This window comes from Eptesicus fuscus, chromosome 21, assembly GCF_027574615.1.
Source record: "Eptesicus fuscus isolate TK198812 chromosome 21, DD_ASM_mEF_20220401, whole genome shotgun sequence".
NCBI classification, from domain to species: Eukaryota; Metazoa; Chordata; class Mammalia; order Chiroptera; family Vespertilionidae; genus Eptesicus; species Eptesicus fuscus.
This window is the reverse complement of record NC_072493.1, coordinates 21,294,520-21,312,603: the sequence shown is the minus strand read 5'-3', so window position 1 is coordinate 21,312,603 and position 18,084 is coordinate 21,294,520. Positions and strand designations below refer to the sequence as shown.

Here is an 18,084-nt window from a genome sequence, read left to right as displayed (position 1 = left end):
TTTACAAAATTAAGACATCTAGAATTTTAACTGTGATATCAGTATGAAGATAGCTCAAGGGGTGTGTTTTTATTATGCTGAAATGGTTATTGTATATATTCCTAATAATATGTCTAGTATCACCTATATTTCCCTATTTGTAACAAAATTGCCATTGTGGCTAGTAGATTTTAATTACAAAGTATACAACAAATGAGATGTTGCTGTGATTGCCCTATCACTTGTGGTTCTTTAATACTTGTCATAGGGTCTTTTCTCAAAGAAAAACCTGATAAAGTAAATTTTATAAACTTAGAAGAATATAGTATTGTTAACATTAACTAAACAATAGGATTTTCAAAAAACTTAATACTTATTTTATAAATTAAATCCCTTTAGACGATCATAAGTGATTACAAAATGTCCCCTTATAGGCCAAAACTTATATAAACCTCCATGATTTCCCAGTATATACAGTGTTTCCGTTAATGGCAGAGTAAACTTTGGCATTAATGGCTGGAAATGGTACACATTAGCAACTGCATACTTTAGATAACCATAATCTTGGGAACTGTCCTATATAATAAAAGCCTAATGTGCAAATTGTCTGAATGGCAGAACGACTGGTGGAACGGCCAGTTGCTGTGATGTGCACTGACCACCAGGGGGCAGACGCTCAACACAGGAGCTGCCCCTCAGGCCCCAGGCCAGCCAAGGCAGGTGCCAGCGGGACCCCACCCCCCTCCAATCCCTGATCGCCCCTCCAGTCACCCCACAGATGGGCTCTGATCGCTGGCCAGGCCTAAGGATCCTACCCATGCTTGAATTTCATGCATTGGGCCTCTAGTTACTAATAAATGGTCCCTGAAGCATCCAATAAATAACAACCAATGCTTAGTCAGCACTCACTGGTTCACCAATTGTTGACATTTGCAGCATATATGATAATTTTTTATTTTTATAAAATGAGCATAATTCTTTTTAAACAAAACATTTTGGTGCAGTAACATGAAATATGAGAGCACCTTGAACAGAGAATTATCGCAAACATAGGGACAAAAAATATGATGGGAGCACCTGATGTTGCATTATTCTGTTCATATTGTAACCATTCTATGAAGCTCTGATCTCATAAAAGGAAAAATGGAATTTGTAAGTACAAAACCTGTATTAAGTAAAACTTTGACAAGAGATGCTTTAAATGGCAAGGACTTAATTATCACTGCTGCGGAATTACCTGAAGGGTTTATTTGTTGCTGGCCTTTTTGTTGTTGTTAATCCTTACCCGAGGATATTTTTCCATTGATCTTTTAGAGAGAGTGGAAGAGAGAGGGAAAGACAGAGAAGCATTGATGTGAGAGAAACACATTAATTGGTTGCCTCCTGCATGTGCCTGACCAGGGCCCAGGCCGAGGAGAAGCCTGCAACCAAGGTACATGCCCTTGACCCAGAATTGAACCCAGGACGCATTGGTCCGAAGGCTCATGCTCAGTCCATTAAGCCAAACTGGCTAGGGCTGTTGCTGGCCTTTTAAGTATTGATGTTTAATTTACCCAAGCCCCTAAGGTATTGAAGAACTTCACCTAACTTTCTAGTTCTTTATTTATAATAATAATTTATTGGAGATAATATCTATAGATATAAAGGTATCACTTTAGACATCTTCAGAAAGTACTGAAAATATTAAAGCTTCTGGAAATAATGGCTTAAGTATCAATAGAATCTTGTGGTTATGGTTATTGGTATAAACCTGCATCTGACCAACAGCATGATCTTTGATAACATTCCTGGGGAATCTTGTACCAGGCAGAAATTTTTGAAAAACTTACTTAAACCTTATTTCAATAGGTAGAATAAAATTCCAGAGTATTTTGTTGTTGTTGTTGTTTTAACTAATCTAGTGACCAGCCCACTAAAGATAATCAATTTTAAACTCTGGTCTAGTCAGTATAAGAATTCAAGTTTGTGCTAAGGATTTGAATTGGTAGAAATAAAACAAGACATTTTTTTTAGCGTCTAGGTTATTTTGAAATCCCCAAAGGATAGGGTAGTTTCTTATCTTTTGGTTACGTTTTAGGTCGTTCAAGCCCTCAGTTAGATCCTTTGAGAAAAAGCCCTACCATGGAACAAGCAGTACAGACCGCCTCGGCCCACTTACCTGCTCCGGCACCTGTTGGGAGAAGGAGCCCTGTATCAACCAGGCCTTTACCATCTACCAGCCAAAAAGCAATAGAGAATCAAGAGCACAGGCGAGGTAGAACTTTAGCTATTTACTAATTCCTTAATTGACTCATCAACATTTTCCATTCACCTTATTTTCATTAAAAAGGTAAACTTTATATGAATGATGGATCCTAGAAGGTTTAAACTGAACTTAGAATGTTCATTCTTTCAAATTTGGCTCAAAATAGTGATGGGGGGGCGGGTATAGATTTGGAGGGTTTTTTGTTTTGTTTTCTCATTTCTAACTTAACAGAAAATTTTGATTTTTGTGTCCTGAGTTAATTTGTTATTCTGTATGCCTTATAGCTGATATACACAAAGTTTCAAGACCAGAAAATGAGCAACTCAGAAATGATAGCAAGAGACAAATAGGTAAGTAACTTGGATTTAAAAGTCATATTCTATGCTTCTCAATAGAGAGACTATTTGAAATGTGTGGTGAATAATTGCTATAAAAAAAATGAATTGTGGCCCCAGCCAGGTTGCTCAGTTAGTTGGAGCATCATCCCTTGCACCAAAAAGGTTGCAGGTTTGATTTCCAGTTACGGCCCATACCTGGGTTGTGCGTTTGATCCCCAGTAGGGGTGAGTACAGGACACAACTGATCAACATTTTCTCTCTCTCTCACTCTCTTTCTCCCTCCCTCCCTCTCTAAAAATCAATAAAAATAAAAAATATCCTTGGGTGAAGATTAAAAAAAAGAAAGAATGGCAAGGGTTGGTAGCTAGCTGTAGCATGGGAGTTTCATTGTGGTAGCAGAACAGGTTGTTTTTTCTTTAAATATTTGTATTGATTTCAGAGAGGAAGGGAGAGGGATATGAGAGAGAATCATTGATCAGCTGCCTTCCTGCACCCCACACTGGGGATCAAGCCCGCAACCCAGGTATGTGCCCTGACTGGGAATCAAATCATGACCTCCTGGTTCATAGGTCGATACTCAACCACTGAGCCACGCCTGCTGGGCAGAACACTTTTTTTCTTCACTTTTGGTGTTAGTTAATGCAGATCTACCAAAAAATGAGTACATGCAAAAACTGTTGAAATCTGAATGAGATGTATAATGTAGTTAATCATATTGTACCAGTGTCAGTTTTCCTGGTTTTGATAATGTACGGTAGGTAACTAAAACTTTGGAGGGAAGGCTTGGTGATGGAGCACGTAGGACCATTTTTTCAGGGTTTTTGTTGTTTTGGGGGGGAGAATTGTGTAATTATTTTAAAATAAAAGTTTTTTTTAAGCATCATCACATTTCTGAAATAAACCCTGATTGATGGTAGGCGACATTGTATAGCTTTCTATCTTGTACTATTTTTTGTATTATTTTTTACTAGAGGCCTGGTGAATGGATTCGTGCACCAGTGGGGTCCCCCCCCTCTCTGGCCTGTGGGGATCGGGCTGAAACCAGCTCTCTGACATCCCCTGAGGGGCCCTGGATTGTGAGAGGGCATAGGCCAGGCCGAGGGACCCCACCAGTGCACAAATCTGTGCTCTGGGCCTCTAGTATGCATATAAGATCTTTGGTTAATCTCTTCCCACCCTCCCCACTTTCCTCTGAGATTCATCAGTCTGTTCCACGTTTCCATGCCTGTGGTTTCTGTTCCTGCATTGAGCATCTGCCCCCTGGTGGTCAGTGTGCATCAGAGCTATCGGCTGGTCGGCCAGTCCCTTAGGCTTTTAGAGAGAGAGAGAGAGACCTGGTGCATGAAATTCGTGCACTGGAAGGTGTCCCTCCACCCGCCTGCACTCTCTCATAGTCTGGGACCCCTCACTCCTTATCGCCTGCCTGCTTGCTGCTCCTTACCACTCAGCTCGCTGCTCCTTAGCACTGCTGTGGAGGTGGGAGAGGTTCCCGCCACTGCTGCTGCACTTCCCAGCCATGAGCCCAGCTTCTGGCTGAGCGGCGCTTCCCTGTGGGAGCGCACTGACCACCAAGGGGCAGCTCTTGCATTGAGCATCTGCCCCCTGGTGGTCAGTGCATGTCATAGCGACTGGTCATTCCACCCTAACGATTGCTTAGGCTTTTATTATGTAGATAGATGTTTTTGTGTCAGTTTCATATTAGCATTATAAAAAAATATTTTGTTTTTAAGAATAGAATTATCTGTACCTTAAAAGTTTGACATTTTTACACTGGCTGGTTTGCTTAGTGGTTAGAGTGCTGGGTCTCAGAACAAAGGGTCTCCGATTCAATTCCCGGTCAAGGGCATGTACCTTGGTCAAGGGCGTGTACCTCACTTGCAGGTTCCCCAGGCCCAGGGACCTGTGCAGGAGGCAACCAATTGATGTGTCTCTCTTATCTCAATGTTTCTCTCTCTCTTTTTCTCTCTCTCTCTCTCTCTCTCTCTCTCTCTCTCTCTCTCTCTCTCTCTCTCTCTCTCTCCCCCTCTCTCCCCTTCTCCCTTACTTCCTTTCCACCCCCACCCCCTACTATCTCCCATCCATTCTCTAGAAATCAGTGGAAAAAAATATCCTTGGGTGAGAATTTAAAAAAAAAAAAAGTTGGACATTTTCTCATTTAAATTATTTATGCCCTGAACCTTTTTTTGAAGTAATTGTTCAAGAACTTTAACTTCCACCTGGCCTATGTTATCAGTAGTTGAACTTCGACCTGTGAACCAGGAGGTCACAGTTCCCCAATCAATTATTATCTCTCATCATTGATGATTCTCTCTCTCCCTCTCCCTTCCTCATTGAAATCAATAAAAAATATATTTCTTTTAAAAAAGAACTTTAACTTCCTTTCATAATTATCCTATCTAATAATAGACAAATATGCAAATTGACCATACCTCCAACACACCCACAAGCCACACCCACCATCCAATCAGAGCGAGTATGCAAATTAACCCAAACCAAGATGACTGCAGCCACAGAGAGCAAGGTTTCCTAGGTAACAGAGGAAGCCAAGCTTTCCACCTGCCCTTGACAGGCCTAAGCCTCCACTCAAGCTACAAAGTTGCAATTATAGAAGGTAAACAAATTCAAACAAATGGCAGCAGAATGGAGCTTGAGAGAGCAGGCCAGGGTTGCCGCCAGCAACAGGGGAAACAAAGCTTTCCGCATACCCTGGCCGGGCCCACCCGCTTAAAGCAACAAAGTTTCAATTATAACCCCAACACAAATGGCTACCGGCCTCGGAGGGAGCCCCAGGCTTGGCTCCGCTCCAGGCTACAAAGTTTCAATTGTAGAAGGAAAATAAATCCCAGATACCAGGGCCTCGCTTGGGTTGCCACTGCTGCTATGCTCACCAGCTGTGAGCTCAGCCAGAAGCCGGGCTCACAGCTGGTGAGCATAGCAGCAGTGGCAGAAGCCTCTCCCACCTCCGTGGCAATGCTAAGGATGTCAACTGATGGCTTAGGTCATCAGTTGGACATCCCCCAAAGGCTCCCGGAGTGCGAGAGGACGCAGGCCAGGCTGTGGGACGGACCCTCCACCCACCCACCACCCACCACCAAGTGCATGAATTTCGTGCACCGGGCCTCTAGTAAGGAATATAAGTAAGCAAAACATAGTCCCTGCCTTCAAGGAGTATACAGTAATTTAGTACCAACATCTCCCAAATTGTTTGGTTGTGCACTCTCTCAGCTATATATATGAGTGTGGGCCTCATAAATATAAATTCATGTGAGCTATTTATAAATTTCATGTGTGCTATATATTAAATGTTAGTGAAACTTCATTTCTTTTTTATATAAAAATATAAATATAATATATAGAGACTTGTAAGCATTTCTGTTGTTTTGTTGTTGAGATATACACACACACACACACACACACACATTTTGTTAATTTTTACAGAGAGGAAGGGAGAGGGATTAGAGAGTTAGAAACATCAATGAGAGAGAAACATCGAACAGCTGCCTCCTGCACACCCCCAACTGGGGATGTGCCCGCAACCAAGGTACATGGTTGACCAGAATCGAACCTGGGACTTTTCAGTCCCCAGGCCAATGCTCTATCCACTGAGCCAAACCGGTTAGGGCAGCATTTCCATTGTTGACCATTCAATATAAAAACCATAATGATGACTTCTGTCTTAAACCAGCTTACTTCTTTCCTTATTTCTATAGTTCCAGGTGCTCCTTCAGCTCCAAGGAGAGGGCGTGGGTGTCATCGAGGTGGCAGGGGAAGATTTGGTATTCGGCGAGATGGTCCTATGAAATTTGAGAAAGACTTTGACTTTGAAAGTGCAAATGCACAATTTAACAAGGAGGAAATTGACAGAGAGTTTCACAATAAACTTAAATTGAAAGGTGAATTTTTATTTTTCTACTCAGAAAATACTCTTATTTGACTTGTGAATCATTGATGTTTAGTACAAGTCTTGACTTTTATGGTATGTGCTTGTTTTTCAGTGGAAGATAAACTTGAGAAACAGGAGAAGCCTGTAAATGGTGAAGATAAAGGAGACTCAGGAGTTGATACTCAAAACAGTGAAGGAAATGCAGATGAAGAAGATCCACTTGGACCTAATTGCTATTATGACAAAACTAAATCCTTCTTTGATAATATTTCTTGTGATGATAATAGGTACTGTCTTTTAAGCTGTTCTTAAGCTTTTAGGAAGTTGATTGTGAAATCTTTTCCTTTTTTTTAATGATTTTTTTATAATTTCACAAAGTTTACAAGTAATCAATACTTTAAAAATATCTGCCTTGGCTGGTGTGTTCCATAGTTAGAGCATTGGCCCACACACTGAAGGGTCGAGGGTTAGATTCCCTGTCAAGATCAAGGGCTCCTACCTGGGTTGAGGTTTACTGTGTAGGAGGCAGCCATTCAATGTGTGTGTGTGTGTGTGTGTGTGTGTGTGTGTGTGTGTGTGTGTGTCCCTCTCTTCTCCTTTCCTCCCTCCCCCTCTCCTTTCCACTCTCTGAAAAGCTGTGGAAAAAAAATTCTTCAGGTGAGGAGTACAAAAAAAAGAAACCAAAAATATCTAATGACAGCAATTTTTTGATGTTTTATTTTGCTAAAAGAAAAGAATTGAATGAAAATTAAAATTAGTAATTAAACAAAAGCTTTCATCTAAGTTAAGACCTTTTACAGTACTTTACCCTTTACAGTGTAGATCAAATAAACCAGGACCAAAAGTACTAATGTTACTTTGTGGTTTGCTGATATAGTAAAACTCTGCCACATTTAAGTAAATGGAGATCCAGAAAATTGTCAGGTTAATTGTCAGGTCCTAGCATAACAAACTCTTAAGAGTTCCAGGGATTCTGCTGATCAATCCAAATTGTCCCCCACGCTGTGGTTTAGTGCCACCTGGTGGCCATTGTTTAAACATGACTGGAGATGATTCTGAACCCTGTGATTGGGCTCTAGAATAGAATCCCCAACCGCAGCAATTCAGACCCTTGCCTCAGGCATCAGGTCCAGGGATTAGGCCGGGATCTTACTGGGAACTCCAGCACCTACCCTTCTGCTCCCAGCTTCCTAGACAGAGTTTCCTTTTCTGGCTTTACTTTCTCTTCCACTGGGGCTGAGCAGAGGGTGGAGTTAATTGCCAATCCCATTATATCTAAATTCCCATTATATTGCTGCTCTTAACATGTTTATTTTATCGACTGTATTTGCAAGAATCTAATACCAGTTATATTTTTACATGAAATTTAACAGAATATTAAAGGAACATGAACAGTTTGTGATGGCTAAGATAATAAGATGCTTTTTAAGAATATATATTTTATTGATTTTTTACAGAGAGGAAGGGAGAGGGAGAGAGAGTTAGAAACATGGATGAGGGAGGAACATCAATCAGCTGCCTCCTGCACACCCCCTACTGGGGTTGTGCCCACAACCAAAGTACATGCCCTTGACCAGAATCGAACCTGGGACCCTTTAGTCCGAAGGCCGACGCTCTATCCACTGAGCCAAAGCGGTTAAGGCGATGCTTATTTTTACTTGATCTTTAGAAATTGCTTCACCTTAATTTGGGAATTAGTGTTACATAGTTTTGCTTGAAAAATGTTCTTTAAAGCCTGATATACAGTAAAGATTATTTGTGCTTAAAATAGAGAACGGAGACCAACCTGGGCTGAAGAAAGAAGATTAAATGCTGAAACATTTGGAATCCCACTTCGTCCAAACCGTGGCCGTGGCGGGTACAGAGGCAGAGGAGGTCTTGGTTTCCGTGGTGGCCGAGGGCGTGGTGGTGGTAGAGGTGGTACCTTCACCACCCCTCGAGGATTTCGTGGTGGATTCAGAGGAGGTCGTGGGGGCAGGGAATTTGCAGATTTTGAATATAGGGTAAGTATTATATGTTTTTCATAAAAGTACATGCCAAACAACATGCATTTTAATGAAACTCAGAATTTTTTTCTTTTATCTATTTTGGATAAATATTTTTAGGGCATTTGTATAACTTTCATTTTTACCTGATTAGGATATTTATATAATTTTAAGGAGTAGTAACTTGGCTAATAAATCTTTTTTGTCTTGTTATTATAGAACTATGGTTTTAGACTTTATGGATTGGTAAAATTTCCCCCCAAAAAAACTATTAGAGACTGACTTAGGATTGTTTCTTTTTTTTTTTTTCTTTTCTTTTTTTTTAAATATATTTTATTGATTTTTTTACAGAGAGGAAGGGAGAGGGATGGAGAGTTAGAAACATCGATGAGAGAGAAACATCGATCAGCTGCCTCTTGCACACCCCCTACTGGGTATGTGCCCGCAACCAAGGTACATGCCCTTGACCGAAATCGAACCCAGGACCCTTGAGTCCGCAGGCTGATGCTCTATCCACTGAGCCAAACCGGTTAGGGCTCTTTTTTTTTTTTTAAGATTATATTTTGTTGGAGGCACAGAAGATCACTTAAGGCATTAGCCACAAAAGTATTATAGCATACCATCTTTTTTTTTGAGATAACAAAGTATGCTTTAACACTAAAAGAGTTTAGGAAGGAAATACTTCACAATGGAAGACAAACATATTTTAATAGCAGCTAACATTTATATAGTATTTTGCATGTATATATCAACTCACTTAAACCTCACAGCAACTCTAGTGTAGGTTCTCTTTTTAATCCCCATTTTACAAATGCGGAAATAGGGATAAAGATATTAAAAAAACTTGTCCGAAGTCAGCTAGTAAGTGATGATGTCTTAAACCTAGTAAATTTTTTCCTGAGTCAGTGCTCTTAATTTAGTTTTGTGGAAAATGTAACCACATTTTCCTTGGTTTTCTTATTTTGCCATGGTCTTGAAAATCTCATGATATTGACATTTGGGAACTGCTGCTAGAAAATTGTATAGTTCTTATAGTATGTTTATATGTATTATTTATTTAAAGGAGTCTGTCACTATCCTAGTTTATTGATTTTTAGGGATAGTGAAGGGGAAGGTATATAAACAGAAAGGATCAAAATCCCATTGTAAAGGACAGCTGGAATCAAAAAGACCTGGTGGCAGGAGTTTCATTGTCCAATATTTAAAACTGACCGTTGTTCAGATCCTTCTGAAGGTCTGTGTTAGTGGCTTTGGGGTCTGATCTGTTAATTTTTTATTTATTTTGTATTGATTGATTTGAGAGAGAGGAGAGAGAGAGAAACATCTATTTGTTGTTCCTCTTATTTATGCATGCATTGGTTGATTCTTGTGTGAACCCTGACCGTAGATCAAGCCCGCAACCTTGGCATATGGGGACGACGCTCTAACCAACTGAGCTGGCCAGCCAGGGCTGGTCTATCAATTTTGATGCCTTTGATATTGTCTCATCACAGCCAAGACTGCTGAAAATTAGCCTCATCATTAGCTCTGTCTATTCAGCCATGGTGGCCTAATGGAGCTGCAGCACTTCTGACGCAAAACTGCCATTCCAGCTAGAAAACTATATCTTAGGAACCTACTGCTCTTGCCTGTGACATTTTGCTTACAGAATTCAGTAGCCTTTTCACAAATATTTGCTCTTATTCCTCTGCAATATTTGACACCCAACTGGAAGTGTTTTTTTCTTTTTTTTTTTTTTAACACATTTTTATTGATTTCAGAGAGGAAGGGAGAAGGAGAGAGAGATAGAAACATCCGTGATGAGAGAGAATCATTGATCAGCTTCTTCCTGCACGTCCTGTCCCCCCTCGGAGGGATTAAGCCTGAAACCTAGGCATGTGCCCTGATAGGGAATCAAACTGACCTCGTGATTCATAGGCCGATTATCAACCTCTGAGCCACACTGGCTGGACAGTGTCTTTTTTTCTTGTTTGTTTGTTTGTTATACACAAGTTTTTTTTAATAAAACAACACATGTTTCTCAACACAGCCTATAAGATGCTTCAGGATCTTCTCCAGGTTAGAAGTCTAGAACTATCCTTAGTTCTTTTTACCAGTGGGACTTCCTTTCTCTTATTCACCCTGCCACAGATACATGGGCCCTCTTATTCTTGTTTAGGGACAAGCTTAATCCTATCTCAGGACCTTTTTTATCCATTCCTTCTGCCTGGAACATTCAGTTTGCTGCTGCTTGAAAGCATTCATGCTCCTGTTTGCATCTTGCATATGATAAAGCATGCCCAAGTGCGCACTTTCTCTCTCTCTCTCTTTCTCCCACTCTGCCCCGCTTCCCTCTTCCTTCTCTGACTTTCCCTTTCCCCCTTTCCTTTTCCAGCTTGTCGGTGCAAAGCTTCTAATCAGTTTTTCAGTTTGGACCTCATATGCTTCCATCTGCATTGCTCTATCTTCACCTGCTTTGTGCCTGTGATCAACTTAAACTTAACCTTCCTCAGAATGACCTCATCATCTTCTTGCCTTCCCATTATCTCAGCTTTGCCTCTTCCTAGTGTTTGATTGGCTAATAATATACCATTCTTTTTCCTCCTTTCTTTTTTTTGTTTTTCATTAATCCTCACCTGAGGATTTTTTTCCATTGATCTTTAGAGTGGATGGGATAGGGAGAGACAGAGAGAAACATCGATGTTCGAGAGACACCACAATTGGTCTCTCTCACATGGTGCCGGGGTCATGGTTCCCACATATCTAATTATTTGGATTTCACAGATACACATTGGCCTCTCACAGGTGCCGGGGTCGTGGTTCGAGCCTGCTACCAAGATATGTGCCCTTGACCAGAATCGAACCCATGACACTTCAGTCCTCAGGCCAACGCTCTAACCACTGAGCATTAACTGGCCAAGGCTGCCATTCTTTTGTCCCCAGGAGTGTGGAGGTATTCATGATCAGGGCCCATTTTCACATCACCACATTCATTCCTTTGACATGTCCCTGCCAGCTAACATAATAACCTATTTATTGGTCTTCAGACCTTCAGTCTTTCTTTACCTCGCTTTAAGCATATCAGCTATCTGTTGAAGAACTTAGGACAACTCCTTGCTGAAGACTATATTGAGTCAGCTTAGTTTGAGGAAAAGTGCATTTAAATTAGACTGTAGTCCCAGTGAGAATTTTATTGCTAGTATGATCTCAAGTCATTAAACCTTTCAGTCACTCAATTTTGACATTTGTGAAAAGAGAGTTGTACAGTCTTATCTCAGATACACCTTTTACAGATCATTAAAGTCTCAGTTGGAAAGCGTCTGAGAAGCCAAACCTCATCTGTAGCTGGGACCTTACTTTTCCTGAGACCATTATCCCACTCCAGGGATATCTAATTACTTGGATTTCACAGATATACATACAATTTGAGTGAAAATCTTCTTCCTATATCTTCAAACGATTAGTTTAACTCTGTCCTTTGTAAATACACAGAATATAAATACTCTACATAATTTTTTAGATATTTGAAAAAATAGCTGTCATGTTGTCTGTGTAAGACTGGACTGTTATTTCACTTTAAACTGAATAATCACTGTGTGCATGATATATGCACTTAATAATGCAAATATTTTCTTGAAACTGTGTCTCACTATTCAGTCATTTTGATCCTTTAGTTAAAACCCTTTCACAGACAAGGTGGAGCAGAAGTAGGTTTACAGTTGTAAGTACGTATGCAAAACATAGCCTTTATTCTTTATTATTATTAATTGTATTATTTTCCATATGAACAACTGTAAACCTGCTTTTGCCCCACCCTGTATATTGCATTATTAGAATGCATTATAGAGGTTGTCTACATGAATCTTTGCACTAGTGTATTTCTGACACAATCTGCTTGAGTGTTTTAAGAAGTGACAGACTCACTGGACCCTGAGGTATTGCTTGGTGGTTAAAAAGTTCTAATGTGACATTGCATTGCACTGCCTCCTCTTCTTATTGTGAGGGTCCCAGTTGACATACCCAGCCCCATTTCTTGTTACCCTTTAATTTATCTGATTTAAGCAAGTTGACTCATAGTCACGTTGTTTTTTTATTCAGACTCTGACCTCATTCATTCATTGACCAAATATATTGAATTCTTTGTATATGCCAAGCACTGTGCTGGACATTGGTGGTAAACAAAATAGACTCAGTCCTGCCTCCTTGGTGTTTATAGTCCAGTGGGAAGTCAGACACAGCTAAAAGTCAAGGCCTCCCTTTCACTTACACTTTACAGTCTTACCCAAGGTTTCCTCTATCCTTATAAACTTATCTTCCTTCCTCCACTGATTTCTTCCTTTTCTCACCTCCATACTATCTGCTTTCACCCGTGTACATGTTAAATACATTCATGTTCCCTATTTCACACATTTTGTTTTGTATCACCAGCTATGTGGGAGCCTCTTGGTATTAGTGAATATGTATTCCACCAAAACACTTGCTCAGTATGGAGCCATAATGGGCTTGAAGTAAGTGCTTAGCATATGTTCATTAGGAGTACTTTAGCCTTCAGTGGCAACAAAGGCCCATCAGTGTGGCTAGCCCTTGATTGTTCATTACAAAGTTCAGTGACCCTTCTGCCTGCCATCGGAGGCCTTTTCTGCCGACTATGCCTTCTAGATCATATCATTTGGCTCCTTTAAAGGTAGAAATAGTGAGTGATCACTATTACATACAAGAGATTTACCTGCAGGGATTAAACTCATTTTTCAAAGTGGATGTCAATAGTATTTGTAGTAGCTTCCATGTAATGGTTGGTTTTGGTCATTGTGCTCCGTTGGCATGAATCATTACATTTTTAGACTGAGCATAAATAAATCTGATTGCCTAATGAAAACGTGTTTGATAGGATTATCAATTTTTAGGACTCTTTAAAAAGAGCCATATACTGCCCTGGCCAGTGGGGCTCAGTGGTTACTGGGGGGTCACAGGTTCAAATTTTAGTCAAGAGCATGTACCTGGATTGCAGGCTCGATCCCCAGCCCTGATCGTGGTATGTGTGGGAGGCAACCAGTCGATGTACAGTATCTGTCTCTTTCTCTCCCTTCCTTCCCCCCCCCCCATTCTCCTTCACTCCCTTCCTTTTCCCTCCCTCCCTCCCATTCTCTGAAAAATCAATGAAAAAATACCCTCATATGAGAGACTAGAACCTTTCTCTAAACCCACCCCAATACATAGGGTTAGAAAACCAAGGACCCAAAGAGGTTAACTCTCTAGATCTAGGTACAAACTACTATATAAAGCCAAAACTCCCTCTCTTTGACTTCTAGCCCAATTTTCCTTAAGGATAATGTTAGAAACATAAACTCGTGTTGAGTTTGGTCCTGTGGCGCTTTCTTTTCTTCCCTTTTTTTTTTTTTTTTTTTTTGCGGGGGGGTGGGGGGATCAGGCCAGGGATAATAAGAGGACAGCCAGCTCCTGGTTTATATGCTGCTGCTAACATGTTAAGCCACCAGGATGGATGAGACAGATTGCCTCCCATTTGAGTATGTGTTTCTTCAGGGAGCATCCAGAGACAATGGGGTGTCCCAAATGACTCAGTATGGTTCTCGCCCTTTCATACTTTTCTCCTCTCTGTCCCTCTACCTCTTTCCATCTCTCCTCTTTCTTGCTTATTTTTCCTTTCAGAAAACCACAGCTTTTGGGCCCTTATAGGTCTGGATTAATCAGATAGCTTTCTGAAAGATTTTTTAAACATCGAACATGTGAAGGTTGGCTATGGTGGGGGTGGAAGGATCATCTTCCTACTAATTCTTACTGCACCAACTTATACCATGCCATTTGTATTCTACTTTAACAACATTGTACAAATGCTTTGGTGTTGTATGCACAGATAAAGTTAGTCTTTAATATAGGAAATATGTATTTCTAACAGGATGAGAATCAGCAGTATAAGCCAGATACATAGTAGCAACTAGTTCTGAGGAAAATGGAAGCCCCTGGCTCTGATACTGTGTGTATACAAGACTTTAGTTTAAGATTAGTCTCACTGGAGCCCTAATTGGTTTGGCCCAGTAGATAGAGCGTCGCCCTGCAGACTGAAGGGTCCCAGGTTCGATTCCAATCAAGGGCATGTACCTTGGTTGCGGACACATCCCCAGTGTGAGGTGTGCAGGAGGCAGCTGATTGATGTTCCTCTCTCATCGATGTTTCTAACTCTCTATCCTTCTCCCTTCTTCTCTGTAAGAAATCAATAAAACATCTTTAAAAAAAAAAAAGATTAGTCTCACTGGAAAGTTAGAGGACCCTTGAGATTTTTACTGCTTTTTCCCTAGTTACTTTTTTAAACTCCCCAGTCAACTCTCAGATTTTCAGAAACTTTATTTCAAATTTAAAAGTTATCTTTTAAAATGAATTTCTAAATCATTTGCTTTCTCCTGAGGGAATGACCCTTTGGAGAGAAAAGTTATTTTACTGTCTGTATATGTTATTACTTAGTAAAGACATCAAAGACTTAGAGATTTTATTAATCTTTTTCCAAAGTATGTTGTTGGTTGTACTTAATGAATTTGACTAGTAGTATATTGAAGGTTTAAGTTCTATCATTATTTTTAACCCTTTGCACTCACTTGCTTTTTTCTCGATTCCTTTATTCTACTCGGGATTTAATTTTTTAAATACCCCAGATTTTACAAAGTGCGGCAGTAGAATAAAAAACAGGAGTTTCTTTTCATACAAACTTATTTATTTGGATTTTTTTATATTTCAAATTATTGATACATTCAAAGAGTAATTTTAATCTCTATAATTTTTCATGGTGTGATATTTTTTGAAACATTGGACATACGAGCTGCTACCGATGCTAACCGTGTCGAGTCACACTCGACATCCAAGTGCAAAAGGTTAAAGGTTATTAGGATGGCAATCAAAGATAGTGGGGTATACCTGTATCTTGGGGGGGTGGCTTCTCTCTGGAACTAGCCTACAACACCACTGCTTTAACTAGAGCCTGGCTGGTATAGCTCAGCATCAAGAGGTTACTGGTTCAATTTCCGGTCAGGGCACATGCCCAGGTTGCGGGCTCAGTCCCCAGTAGTGGTGGTTCAGGAGGCAAACAATTGATGTTTCTATCTGTCTCTCCTTTTTTCTTCTCTCTCTAAAATCAATGAAAACATTTTTTAATAAATAAATAAACTCTAGTACTAACTAAAAAATGTAGTTAACAAATAATGAGCTCCTGCTAGGTGTGGAAGTAAAGTATTTTCTGGAAATCAGTAGTACAGATTTATATGTGAGAGTAAAAGGAGGATATATTTAAAGATAATGAAAGTATATTTAAGCATATTGGAAAGAAATGATTATTAACTAACCAGTAATTTGAAACATGAGCTAATTTTTTTTTCCCTTTTTTAGAAAGACAACAAAGTTGCTGCATAGTCTACAAACAAGTCTTTGGAACTAGGTGAACTTCTAGCTCTTCATGGTCCTGAGGATTGATTTCAGACTTTACCAAGAATGAAGAAGTGAATTCGCTGTATATTTGTCACCAGCACTGGGTTTTTTTGTTTGTTGGTTTGTTTGTTTTTCTGCTTAATTTCAAAGATATGATCCAGTTATATTGGGGGGTAGGGGGCAGCTCATCTTTAAAAATGAGCATTAAATATATTTGAAATAGCAGAAGGTTAAGTAATTTCTTATGTGTAAACTAAAGCAGTACTTCAGTGGGACTTACAAGTATTTTTTCATCACTGAAAGGATTTTTTTTATCACTAAATTGTATTTGGCAATTATTGTAAGTTACCTGCAGATAGGGCCGTAATACTGTGTTTCAAGCCACAGAAGGGTGTGTTTGTGTGTGTGTGTGTGTGTGTGTCTGTGTCTATATCTTTTTCCCTTTCTTTTTGGCAATCCTGTAATATCCCTTTTGAGGTAGCTTATTTCATCAGTTAATTGGGGTGCTGGATGGTAGAGAATTTTGTCAGTCAACTATGTACACACAGTAAATACTGTTTCTTAGGCAAAGGTAACTTTTTTATATAGTTATAAAATTCCATTATATTCCATTGCCAAAGAAACATTAAGAACTTTGTATAGCTATATAAAAAGCAACTAATTTTTTAAAGAATAAACATTTTAAAGTCAGCAAACATACTGTGTCCTTGCAGAAGTTGTGCTGAGGAACAGAGCTCTGGGTGGGTCTTTTTTTTTTTTTTTTTTTTTTTTTTTTTTTTTTTCATAGCTTTCCAGGCTTAAGATTTTTTATTTTGATTTTCTTTTTTAATGTTTAGAACACAAATGAAGATTTGATACATTCTTTGGTTAAGGATAAATTATGCTCATTGTAAGAATTTCATTTTATAATAAATGGCATATCACAGGATTTGTCCAAATAATAGATATTTTCAGTATATGAATGTAAATAATCATAGATAACAATGTACTTAGCTGTATTTTCAAATAAGTAAGTTCTCCCCTTTTTTTAAGACAGTAAAACTAGGCATCAATTAACCTGTTCTTCCTGATAATGCCTGGAATTTTGTCGTGATAAGTTGACTCATTCCATTATATTTCAAGAGGATTCAGAGTGTTAGAAATTATTTTGGCAACTTATCAGATATCATAACACTGGTCCTTTGGCCTGTGATTCACAAATGACTCAATATAGAGTTCATTGCTAACTATAAATTACTAGTAAATCTTTTTGATACTTTAAGCTATACTGGGGGGAAAATCTGGCCACCTTTGTGTTTTTATGAAGGCCATGGAATAAAGGGATCCAAAGATTTAAATATTCTTATCTCTCTTGATTTTGTTAACTTTCTCCTTAAGCTATTCAGTAGTGATAAAGATGTGGAAAACTGCACAGTAGAATTAGAATATTTAAAGATGGTTGATATTTTTAATTTTATATCTTTTGTATAGTTCTACAAGAAGATGTTTTGTAATTTGGTTTCATTATAAGTTTCAGTACTTGACAGCCATAATTTAGATAATATTGTTTAATACTGTTTGCTTGCATGTTAACAACAAAACCTTTTGGAGGACCCATAAATCATGATATTGAACACATTTCTGAGACATTCTGAACATCAAAGCAAGTGCTATGGCAATACTTACAGACTGTTTAAGATGTCCGGGGCCTATTTCGAGAAGAAAAACTGTAAATACCAGTTCTACATGCTCTAAAAATATTAATTCATGCATTTTCCAAGCCCTCTGGGTCACTGACTAGGGCATTTGGTGCCCTAGTAACTGGCAGCATGGCATACCTGCAGTGCACCTTACAATATTAAAGCAAGGTTTTTATTCTAAGACAGAATAAAACTCTTCAATAAAAAATATTCGTCAAAGTTTTTTCTCTTTAAACAGAAATGTTTTCTTACAATAGAAAGATAAAGGCATCTTTAAAATGTCAGAATGGAATTATGGTCATGTTTATATTCCCTAAAAGAACTAAGTTATTTTCTCTCTAAGATTTACTTATTGTAGGTGTTTAGGTAAAGGAACAAGCTCCCTTCTCCCACTCTAGAGTGGAGACCACAACTAAGTTCAAATCTGTGACATGAGGGGACAGCCAAGTGGAAAACCTCCGGCTAGAATGTGACCTCTGGCCAGGCTGGTGCAAATGAGGAGAGGGAAGGGGCTGGCTCCTCCTAAATTCACTTATTGGGTAGACTATATTTCCCTCCAAAATCA

General features: G+C 39.2%; 1 protein-coding gene across 3 annotated transcripts in view; it reads left to right on the top strand.

Annotated features, from left to right (window-relative positions):
* LSM14A (LSM14A mRNA processing body assembly factor) overlaps window positions 1–17,181 on the top strand; it is a 64,342-nt gene extending 47,161 nt beyond the window's left edge. For 2 of the 3 annotated variants that reach the window (XM_054711341.1, XM_028143042.2), the window contains 5 exons: window positions 2,509–2,574; window positions 6,273–6,455; window positions 6,558–6,732; window positions 8,217–8,448; window positions 15,802–17,181. In XM_054711341.1, the coding sequence (XP_054567316.1) occupies window positions 2,509–2,574; window positions 6,273–6,455; window positions 6,558–6,732; window positions 8,217–8,448; window positions 15,802–15,825 (680 nt within the window). In that variant the 3' untranslated portion in view covers window positions 15,826–17,181. Of the gene's footprint in view, window positions 1–2,056; window positions 2,234–2,508; window positions 2,575–6,272; window positions 6,456–6,557; window positions 6,733–8,216; window positions 8,449–15,801 lie in introns of all 3 variants that reach the window. The other variant, XM_008139789.3, reaches the window with a different exon arrangement.
* The last annotated feature ends 903 nt before the right edge of the window (window positions 17,182–18,084 follow it).